This window comes from Chenopodium quinoa, unplaced genomic scaffold (assembly GCF_001683475.1).
Source record: "Chenopodium quinoa cultivar QQ74 unplaced genomic scaffold, ASM168347v1, whole genome shotgun sequence".
Taxonomy (NCBI): domain Eukaryota; kingdom Viridiplantae; phylum Streptophyta; class Magnoliopsida; order Caryophyllales; family Amaranthaceae; genus Chenopodium; species Chenopodium quinoa.
In genome coordinates, this window is record NW_018743196.1 from 1,436,212 (window position 1) to 1,448,221 (window position 12,010).

A 12,010-nucleotide genomic window follows, 5' to 3' on the forward strand; every position below is an offset into this window, starting at 1 on the left:
ACATACTTTACATTTGGTTAATGACTCACTATAAAACCTTATACTAGCTTGTAACATTAATAGTACTTCGATCTAACTAGTGGAATCCCTAATTATATGGTAATCAAATTTCCATAATAATTCTTTCACCCATGACTCCATGTGTCTAGGAGTCTTAGACCTTTTAAAACTCGAACAATGTTCTAATTAACTGAGCTATTCTTTTTTCTTAAAAAAAAAATATCATTGAGTACAAAAAAGCGTTAGGGTCCACAACCGTTGATTCATTAAGCAAAACCATTAACACCTATGAGATGATAAGCCTTTCAATTCATAATATCTAGGCAGCTAATTTACTCTTAAACCCTTAGATTTACAAAACCAACAACACCTCAGCAAACTGAATAATTTAAACCATCATAATGAACACTACCTTCATCTTCTCTATAAATAGAATGAAAAAATCTTTTTTTCTATTCACCTGCTAAAAAAAGGAAGCAATAATACTTTGTAGAAAATAAACAAAAAAAAAAATAATAATAATAAAAAAAGATATTTTTGTAATAAGAAAAAAGAGAAAATGGAAGTAGAAAATGGAGGAGAGAAAAAAATAGTGGTAGCAGTAGATGAAAGTGAAGAGAGCATGCATGCTTTATCATGGTGTCTAAACAACGTAATTTCTGTTTCAACAAATTCTACAACTCTTGTTCTTCTCTATGTCAAGCCTCCTCCTCCGGCTAATTTTTCGGCTTTCGATGTTGCCGGTAAGCATCTTTTTAGGTTAAAAACTTAATTCTGGGACGGAGGGAGTAATTTATGAGTTTGGTCAGGTGACTAGATCGGGTTTTAAGAACCCTTTTAGTATAATTTTTGTACTAAGATTAAAATTGTTTTGGCAGGTTATTTGTTTGGAAATGATGTTGTAGCAGATTTGGAAGATTATTATAGGAAGCTTGTTGATTCAGTGATGTCTAAAGCCCAACAAGTTTGTATGAAGTCCCAAATAATCAATGTATGTACACTTGTTTTGCATAATTAATTAATCATCCTTAGTTTAATTTCTTGAATATTTATTATATATGCTAGTTTTGATAACTGTTAATATTTATTTGTATTGTATAAATTATAGATTAAGGTAGAAAAGAAAGTTGGGAGTGGAGATGCCAAAGATGTAATTTGTGGAACAGTTGAGAAACTAGGGGCTGATATGCTGGTTATGGGAAGTCATGGTTATGGATTTTTAAAGAGGTAATTATTTGTTTAAGTTTTGCATTAAAAAATTAATTTAAGATTATTATATAATATAATCTAAATTATAATTTCATGATTACAGGACTATTCTAGGAAGTGTAAGCTACGATTGTGCAAAACAAGTGAAGTGTCCCATGGTGGTTGTGAAGCATCCCAAGAACATTTCATGAAGTGTCTACTTAAATCTATAAATCTTTAATTTATTATTATCTCTTTTTACACTTTTCAACCTCAAAATTATGCATTTGTACAATTATGAATGTATTTAATTAGGATAATGTAGTTTTAATCACACAAACAATTGTTGTACATGTTAGTATGTTACATGTACATAGTTGTATTTATGTGTTGTCTCTTTAGACAATTTTTCCAAGTTTTTCTTTTCACTTTTCGTGTATTATTTTGGAATGAAATGAATAGTGTTTGTAGTATAAAAAGATACTTCGTATTTGATTTTGTTTCTTTTTTCTAATTATTTAATTCTTTATTCTTGACTTTACAACGTACTCTGTATAAATTAAAATATAAACTAGTATATATTGAAGTGTAAACTAATTTTAAATTAATATTTTAAGTGTTTATAATTTGGAAAAATTTTACACCACTCTATACCTCGATCGGATTCAATTAAACATTTAGAAGTTCTTAAACTTTATATCTCGACTGAAATCGCAAAAAGCTGTCGCGGGGTCCATATATATGAAGCACCTTAGCCATGTTTCCTTTTTGGTTTTGATTGAAATAGTTGATTATTATCAAAAGCTGAAGGTTATCAATTTCCGAGCTAATTTTGACATATTTACGGAAAAATTAAAGTAAATGCATGAAAAGTCTATCCGAGCCATATAAGTTGATTTAGACCATAACAAGTCTTGCTTACAAGCCTACAATAGATGTGTACAGTTTTGAGTATGTTGTATTGGGAGTAAATCAAAGATTCAAAATAGTAGTATATGATTTGAATAATCAACTTGATGTCTCGGCGTCTATATTGGGAAGCCGTCATCTTTGTAGATACTTTTGATTTTAGGCTATATGTATTGGTCTTGTGTTTGTCACTCAACACCGATCAATGTTGACTTTGGTTTATGAAATATAGCCTCATTCTATTTCATATTTGTTGACTTATCTCATGTATTAACAAATAATCACAACATTTTTTTTTTTTTTTTTAAAAAAGGTAAGTTATGGGAGGATTCCTACTATCACAACCTCACAAGAGGAGGGGGGAAGGATCTAACCTCTGTCACTCGAAGGGTTGGGGATGGAGGGACAACCGTCCCCCCACTTTTTTTTTTTTTTTTTTTTCTTTGAAAAAACCGTCCCCTCACTTTTTATCTCCACAAACCATCATATTTTATAATTAAGGAACCAAGTTGAACAAAAAGAGGGTAAAAAAAATAAACTTTTTGGTGATGTTGAATAGTAAAGGGAAGAATCACTTTGGATTTGAAAAACAAAACATTATTAAATCTACTTTTGTTAATTTTTTATTATTTTTTTAAAAAAAAGTAAGAAAAAATGAAAAACATTAGGAAACCCTCCTCACGAGGGGAATTCCTAATGCATTTGAGGAAATATTGTACATTTAAAGTTTAACCTTTTCATTTAATAGTACAAAATACATTATATTTTATGGAGTATGAAAGAAGGAAATTAAGAACTGAACTAAACTTATTGGAGCTAAACTGAACTGAATTGAATATTTTAGAAGGAAATTAAGAACTGAACTGAACTGAAAATAATCTGAAGAGAACAAACCCTTAGTGTTTTTTTTTTTTTTTTTTTTTAAGGAAAGTTTAGTTTATTTAACTTGTAATTTAGCTAATTTTTGAATTCTTTCCTACAATAAAATTGATAATTTCTAAAAATATTAAAAATTAAAAATTGAATAGATTATAGTATGGAAAATTCCATAATTCACAACCCAATGACACATCCTTACACCAACTCTCACATCACCTTCCCCTCTTTCTCTCTCTCTCTCTCTCAAGATTTTCTCATCACTCCATTTCTCTCCCAATCAATCTTTCTGTCGGCTGCATTTATCACTAACCATTTTCATTTTGTTGATCATCCCACATTTTCAATCTCAATTTTTTGGGTTTTATTCAAATTAATTTCTCAAATTTTGTTTTTTTCCAGATCCCAGAAAATCTATATTTAAAAAGTTAATTTATAATTATGTTTCTTTGGGATTGGTTTTCTGGGATCTTAGCTTCTCTTGGGTTATGGCAAAAGGAGGCCAAGATCTTGTTTTTAGGCCTTGATAATGCCGGTAAAACTACCCTCCTTCATATGCTCAAAGATGAGGTAATTTGTTCATAATTTATAGTTGATTAGAATTAATTTATTGTTGGAATTAATTTATTTGTAAGATTTCTCAACACGGTTTTTGCTTTGATTATTCAATTGATTGAAATTTAGGATTGCCCTTCTCATATTTATGAAATTTGTCTGAGAAAAATTGAATTTTTGGAATGCCCATCTCAAATTAATGAATTATGTTTTTGGAAGGTCATCTCATACGTATGATTATTGGGGAAAATTGAATTATAATGTAGCCCATCTTATTTTTATGAGTTTTACTGGGAAAAAATTGAATTAAAAGGATTACCCATCACATATTGATGAATTTAGTTGAGAATAAATTGAATTTTCGGAATGTCCATCTTATATTAGTGAACTATTTAAAGGATTAAAATTGAATCTTTGGAATTCCTTAATAAAAATATAACGGATTTAGAGTTTTGATGTGTTGTGTGATCCGATCCATGACTCCATGAGTTATATAGTTGGGTGTCTGCATGTCTCTTTTAATTTATCTTTATTTTGTAATGTAGAGAATTGTAATTTGGTCTTGATTGTTGTATAAATTTCTATTTCTTGTATTCTGATTTGTGACTGAATGATGAAGAAATTGAAGTGATTTGGGTGATTTAATCTTGTTGGGATATTTAAGTGAGCTGTTGTTTGATATATGCAATGGCTGAATGGTGAGTGCAGAGGCTGGTTCAACATCAGCCAACACAGCACCCGACATCGGAAGAGTTGAGCATTGGGAAAATTAAGTTCAAAGCTTTTGATTTGGGAGGTCATCAGATTGCTCGCCGGGTTTGGAAGGATTACTATGCTAAGGTACATTATTTTGGTTGATAATTAGCTGATATGTACTACACGGTTTTTGGAACTTGTTGAGGCTTGGTATTGTTGGTCAAAGTTGCTGTGATCAATATTCTTTTGTGTTTCATCTGCTAACTTGGTTGTTTTATTCTGTCATTTGTCGTAATTGCAAAGATAAATGTTACTAGTAAAATAATATAATCTAGATACAATAATATTGCAAACATTGTTCATATTATGTTAGTCGCTGGAGGTGAATCATCCATCTTTCCTTGCATCCATAAGATGGTAAGATAGATGAAAAGGAGTAACTGCTTGTGCTTGAACGACGATAAAGAAATACTGAGATTACCCACAATCTCTGCTTCATTAGGCTATAGCTACGTACAGGGTTTACACAAAGTGATATACTGATATGCATCACACTTCTTTTGCTTGCTATAGGAGGTCAGTGAAAACAATAAGTGATAGATATAGTCCTTAGCAATTGGCTTGCTTTTAATGGCTTTAAATACCAATAGGTCTAATAAAAAGTAGCTCAACTAGTAGAATACGGAGTATTAGCCAAAGGAAGGATTTGAAGTAATTTTTGATCTGATGAGCATGAGCTGCATGGACTGCATCTATTTACCACTTCCTTCGTCTCTGAAAGATCACCCTGTCCTCTTTTTTCACTTCATCAAGTGTTGTATTAAATGGCGTGAAGATTTCTTCTTTAGCATGTTGATTTGTAGATAGAGTAAAGAAAAATTGTTGCTCGATGTTTTAGGTACAACCCAAAAAGGAAAGTAAGGATAGAAGGAGTATGATTAAGCTTCCGGATATGGCTAACGCAAACATATTTTATTCTATTGAGTTTTGAAAGTATGAGACTATGAGAGTAATTGGTTAGATACCAGCTGTTAACAGCAAATTTACTGAACAATATTAGATAGAGGTGCAGTTAATATTTGTGGGATGGTCAATATCAGATCATTTTGGCCAACCACATCAACCACAAGCATAGACAATCACATTGTTCAATGGAATATTTTCTTGGGAGACCCAAAAATCATATTCACTGTATGTACATCACTTCTACTAAGGGTTATGATAAAAGATTCCTTTTAATATGGAAAGGGACAAAGTGTGATTATCTGTTCTTTAAAGAGTGATAGTGCTTTACATTGCTCTAAAGAAGCCAACAATCCCTCACTGATTATTTGTCTTATCAGTGAAATGACATGACATGGCTTGGACAAGGGTAGAGTGCTTGACTGAATTAATTAAATACGTAGTTGAAAACATTCTCTTTGAAAGTGAAATTGGTTCTTCTGGTCTCATAGCCTTCCTTGGAGCTGCTTCTTGCAAAATGGGGAGAGAAATGCACAGACGCGTTATACAAGATCTCATATACAGATTTCTTGTAGCCAGGTTTAGCAAGCAGGAGACTTAGCTTGGTGCATAGTGCTTAATTATAAGTATAAGATTAACTTTCTTTAGAGTTTAGACTCTCTTGCCACCCTAAAAAAAGAAAGAAAATTGGCTGTATGGGGTAGATCAGTTACTGTGATAGTTACTATTCTTAAAACTGACTGGTAATGAAAAAATTGGCAAACTGGTGCCTTTTTTCATTTCAGACCAGCCTTGATGCGTTTTCCTCTTGTAGTGAATTTTGGCTAAGGCCAATACAGGGGTCTCTTAGTACTTAGTTTTTATATCCTAGTATTGTACATGTATAACGCGTGCATTTGTTTCTTGTATTTGTTGTACTATTGGCTTTTATTCTGTATATCATGATTTTCACTCTATCTTCCAACGTTTCTGCAATATTTATTGCTCTTTAAGCTGTGGACTTGACCTAGGTCACTCCATTCTTTTTAATAAAAACACTAAAAGTGCTACAAAAGTTTGGTCAGATAGCTGTATGCATGGTCATTCAGGATTTCCTCCTTAGATAATATTCTGCCTGTAAGTCTATAACCCGCATAGGGCCTTCCTTTGGTGGATAGAGAAATGAGAAAGGAAGTTGTATTCAGATGTATAAAGAACAAAAATATGATGGTATACAGTGAGTATATATAGGATGTATTGGCTTATGTTTGTAGTTTTTCCATGCTGAGATAGGTTAAGTAACTTAGCTGGATTCAACTACTAGTGTAACTTTTTTTCAGTTTGGAGTAATTAGATAGTTCTCCCATTCTTGTTTTCTTCTCTCTGATGCACAGAAATCGGACCCATTTAGTGGAAAAGGACAGAAGGTAAAGAAGGGGATTCACTGGATGTTTTCGTCTGAGTGTTCTAGTTCTAGTATAAGTGACGAAAGGTCAGTACAGTAAGTTTTGAATTTTCCTAGAGGGTGGCAGAAGGAAAATGTTTCTAACATTCTAAGTTGAACCATCAAATTTTGTTGATACTGGTTTGACTGTTCTGTGAATAGAAGGGGATGGAATGTTAAAGTAATTGGCCTCTGGGAGAGGATGATGATGGCCTAAACCTTCAATCTTACTCCCCTAGTCAACAAAGTGAAGTCTATTAATGTCAAAATAGTTTAACCTTTCCCTGTTGATTGCTCCCGCCTTTCTTTAATTTTATCCATCTAAACAGGCCGTGAACTACAGTTACAGTGACGGTTTATTTTTATATGCTGCAATTAGGCAACCCATTACTCATTATTTGTCATTTAGAGCTACTTGTTTTGTGTCCCGTCTTTTTAAAGCAGATTTTGTTTTTGACAGCGAGCTTTATTGTATGGAATTTGGATTTGATACTCATACAAGTTGTTATCTGGAAACATGACTTTTCTTTTGTAATGATACTTTGTTCTTTTTACCATTATCAAAAATAAAATCTATTATTCGTAGAGATAAAGTTCTAAAAAGGAAAATTAGTTTAGATAAGGGTTATCTAAATACATTTCACATTCAAAATAACTTCAGATGAAAAGTTTTTTTTTTTCCTCTCTTGGTGAAGTAGTAGTCTAGTAAGACACCTTTGGATCTTTGTACAGGGAATCATATTACATATTCAGATGTCTATTTGTTGCCAATAATTGGTGAAACAAGAACATGTTATATTTGGTACAGTACAAGTTATGCATATACTTTCTCTCGCAGGTGGATGCTGTGGTGTACCTGGTTGATGCATTCGACAAGGAGAGGTTTTTTGAGTCAAAGAAGGAACTAGATGCCCTTCTATCCGATGAAGCATTGGCTAACGTTCCATTTCTCATCTTAGGCAACAAGATTGACATACCATATGCAGCTTCAGAGGATGAACTGCGCTACCATCTTGGACTATCCAACTGTACAACAGGCAAAGGTAAAGTAAACCTGGCTGGCTCCAATGTCCGACCTCTCGAGGTTTTCATGTGCAGTATTGTCCGCAAAATGGGTTATGGTGAAGGATTCAAGTGGATGTCCGAGTACATCAACTAGAAGATTGCGTTGGCTAAGTTTCACACCTTGTTAACAAGGAGGAGAATGTAGGGTATGAACTAAAGTATTAAGCGAGGTTGATGTTATATACATCACTTAGTTTGAAATCGTTTTATTTTATTTTTTTTAATTAAGTGGCTGGGATTAAAAATTTTACTGCCTCGGATTTGCATGGAACAGCCAGTGAATTTTTGAATCATGCAGTCTAATCAGGATTTTCACCCATTTTGAGTTAACTTTTCATATCTGCTTGAAGAAGTTTATTTGTACCTTCTACGCCTAATTTGTTGTCTTCGAATTTGAAGTATTAGCTTTTCAGAGTAATATCTCGTACTTGTCTATCTCTCGCAGGTAAAACCCATAGTATCATGTAACACCCCTCAAAAAGCGAAGACCCATAGAGTTGTTAATTCGGGTAAACGGGTCGGGTTTGGATTGGGTAAGAGTGGGTCGGGTCAACTCGGGTCGGTTCAATTCAGATTAGTTCCATAACCTATGTAGGTCGGGTTTGGGTTGGGTCATGCTTGAGTCGGGTCACACTTCTTATCAGGTTTGGGTCGGATTTAGGTCGAGTTACATTCGGGTCGGGTGAACAACAGTTTGGGTTTAATTCAGGTTTTCACGGGTTAAATCGGGTTCGGTTCAAGTCAATAATTTGCGGGTTAGAATCAGGTCGGGTCATTCTCGGGTTTGAGTCGGGTTCGATTGAAGTCAATAATTTGCGGATTATAATCAGATCGGGTCATTTTCAAGTCAGATCATTCTCGGGTTCGGTTCAAGTCAATAATTTGCGGGTTATAACTAGGTTGGGTCATTTCCAAGTCGAGTCATTCTCGGATTTAAGTCGAATTATGTTCAAGTCAATAATTTGTAGGTTACAATCAGGTCGGGTCATTTCTAAGTCAGGTCATATTCGGGTCCAACTAACTATAAATAGATAATTATCATTTTTATCAAATTAATATTCTAATTGACTATAATATTATATGGCAATATACTAGGGAACTATATCCTATAATTTAGGAAGATAATTATCTCTTTTGACCATACAACAAATATATACTATATTTAACTCTTAAATTTTTAAATTTGAGGATGATACTCCTTTCTTTAGCTGGCCTCGACCGACTTGGTCTCCCAAGACAAAATATTTTGATCAACAATAATAAGGTGGTTTAAATTGCATTTAAGGTGATTTGAAATCGGGTCAGGAACAATTTAGGTTGAATTTAGGTCGGGTCAATAACAAGTCGTGTTAATTTCGAGTCGGGTTAGTAACAGATCGGGTTGAAGTTTTGGGTTGGGTAAGTAATAGATATGGTAAAATTCGGGTTGGGTCAATAACAAGTCGGGTTGAATTAGGGTCGAGTTTGTAATAGGTTGGGTTAAATTCGGGTTGGGTTGAATTCAGGTCAAGTCGGGTTAAATTCGGATTTTGACGGGTAAAAACGGGTTTGGGTCAATTTCGGTTCAAGTCGGGTTCGGTGCAAGTTAGTTAAATTGGTCGTTGTAAACCGGTAAATTAGTCGTTTAAAAACAAATTGAATGGCTCCACACACCCATTTAGACTTCCGGAGGGTATTAGGGACCATGGTAAACATTTTGACAATTTTTATTTCCAGGCGAAAAAAGTCAAAAAAATTCCAAATTTGTAGGCTTTTTGAGAAATTTTGGAGGTTTTGGGGCCCGGTGTCGAAAAATCTTGAAATTCTATGGGATACATCTCGGGGTCATATAATGCCGTTTGGAACCATATATGATCATTATTTGTTGTCATAAATGTTCATAGTAGGCTTGAATTAATGAAATCAGTACAAGGTGTAAACTTGTAAATTGGTCGTATAAATGCAAATTGGATGGTTCCACCCACCCAATTGGACTCTCGGAGGGTATTAGAGACCATGGTTAACATTTTGGCAATTTTTTTTACGGGCAAAAAAAAAATCAAAAAATTTCAAAATTAAAGGCTAATATCCACGCTTTTTGAGAAATTTTTTAGGTTTCGGGACTCAGTGTCGAAAAGTCTTGAAATTTTAGGGGATACATCTCGGGGTCATATAATGCTGTTTGGAACCATATATGATCATTATTATATGTTGTCATAAATGTTCGTGGTAAACTTGAGTTAATGAAATCGGTGCAAGTTGTAAACCGGTAAATTGTGTGTTTAAAGGCAAATTGGATGGTTCCACCCACCCAATGGGACTCCCAGACGGTATTAGGGACCATGATAAACATTTCGGCAATTTTTATTTCTGGGCGAAAAAGATCAAAAATCTCAAAATTGAAGGTTAATATCCACGTTTTTGAGAAATTTCTAGCGATTCAAAGCCCGGTTTCGAAAAGTCTTGAAATTTTAGAGGATACATCTTAAGGTTATATAATGTTGTTTGGAACCATATATGATCATTATTTGTTGTCATAAATGTTCGTGGTAGGCTTGAGTTAATGAAATCGATGCAAGCTGTAAACCGGTAAATTGGTCGTTCAAAGACAATTAGGATGGTTTACCCCACCCAATGGGACTTCCGGACGGTATTAGAGACCATGGGAAACATTTCGACAATTTTTATTTTCAAGCGAAAAAAAATCAAAATTTTCAAAATTGAAGCCTAATATCCACGTTTTTTGAGAAATATTGGAGGTTTCGGGGCCCGGTATCAAAAAGCTTTGAGAATCTGGCGAATACATCTCGGGGTCATAAAATGTCTTTTGGAACTATATATGATCATTATTTGTTGTCAGAAATGTTCGTAGTAGGCTTGAGTTAATGAAATCGGTGCAAGTTGTAAATCGGTAAATTGGCCGTTTAAAGGCAAATTGGATTGTTCCACTCACCCAATTGGACTACTGGAGGGTATTAGGGACTATGATAAACATTTCAGCAATTTTTATTTTTTGGCGAAAAAAGTCAAATTTTCAAAAATTGATGGTAATGTCCACGCCTTTTGAGAAATTTTGGAGGTTTCGGGACCCAATGTCGCAAAGTATTGAGAACTTAGGGAATACATCTGGGGGTTGGACTCTTAGAGGGTATAAGGGAGCATGGTAAACATTTCGGAAATTTTTATTTACGGGCGAAAAAAAGTCAAAAACTTCCAAAATTGAAGCATTCACGTTTTTTTGAGAAATTTTGGAGGTTTCGAGACTCGGTGTCGGAAAGACTTAAGATTTTAGAGAATATATCTCGGGGTCATATAATTTCGTTTAGAATCGTTTATGATCATTATTTGTTGTCATAAATGTTCGTGGTAGGCTTGAGTTAATGAAATCGGTGTAAGTTGTAAACCAGTAAATTGGTCGTTTAGAGGCAAATTGGTGGTTCCACCTACATTATTGGATCACCAGAGGGTATTTGGGACCATGGTAAAAAATTTGGAAATTTTTATTTTCGGGCGAAAAAGTAAAAAATTTCCAAAATTGAAGGCTGGTATCCACGCTTTTTGTGAAATTTTAAAGGTTTCGGTTCTCGTTGTCGAAAACCCTTAAGATTTTAGGGGTTGTATCTCGGGGTCATATTATGTTTTTTGGAACCATATATGATCATTATATGTTGTAATAAATGTTCGTGGTACGCTTTAGTTAATGAAATCGGGGTAAGTTGTAAACCGATGAAATCGGGGTAAGTTGTAAACCGGTAAATTGGCCGTTTAAATGCAAATTGGATGGTTCCATCCAGCCAATTGGAATCTTGGAGGGTATTAGAGACCATGGTAAACATTTTGGCAATTTTTATTTACGGGCGAAAAAAAGTCAAAAAATTCAAAAAATGAAGACTAACATCTATGCATTTTGCGAAATTTTATAGGTTTCAGGACTCAGTGTCGAAAAGTTTTGAAATTCCAAGGAATACATTTTGGTGTCATATAATGCCGTTTGGAACCATATATGATTATCATATATGTTGTCATAAATGTTCGTGGTAGACTTGAGTTAATGAAATTGGTGCAAGTTGTAAATCGTTAAATTTGTCATTTAAAGGCAAATTGGATGGTTCAACCCACCCAATGGGACTCCAAGAGAATATTAGGTACAATGGTAAACGTTTCATCAATTTTTATTTGCAGGCAAAAAAAGTAAAAAGTTTCCAAAATTGAAGGTATCCACGCTTTTTGAGAAATTTTGGAGGTTCCGATTCCCATTGTTGTACGTTTTTTTTTTTGACGTAAAGCTTAAATATTTTAGGGGATACATATTAGGGTCATATCATGCCGCTTGAAACCATATTTGATTATTATACT

The 12,010-nt window shown here is 33.8% G+C and overlaps 2 protein-coding genes across 2 annotated transcripts; both read left to right on the forward strand.

The window, feature by feature from the left end:
- Positions 1-442: 442 nt before the first annotated feature.
- LOC110733057 (universal stress protein PHOS32-like) lies at positions 443-1,683 on the forward strand. Its single transcript, XM_021913078.1, has 4 exons — positions 443-743; positions 879-991; positions 1,109-1,227; positions 1,313-1,683. The coding sequence occupies exons 1-4, from the start codon at positions 560-562 to the stop codon at positions 1,398-1,400; spliced, it is 504 nt and encodes a 167-aa protein (XP_021768770.1). The 5' UTR covers positions 443-559; the 3' UTR covers positions 1,401-1,683.
- A 1,465-nt stretch (positions 1,684-3,148) lies between these two features.
- LOC110733058 (GTP-binding protein SAR1A-like) lies at positions 3,149-8,052 on the forward strand. The gene is made up of 3 exons (XM_021913079.1): positions 3,149-3,543; positions 4,237-4,368; positions 7,449-8,052. The coding sequence occupies exons 1-3, from the start codon at positions 3,415-3,417 to the stop codon at positions 7,767-7,769; spliced, it is 582 nt and encodes a 193-aa protein (XP_021768771.1). The 5' UTR covers positions 3,149-3,414; the 3' UTR covers positions 7,770-8,052.
- Positions 8,053-12,010: the final 3,958 nt, after the last annotated feature.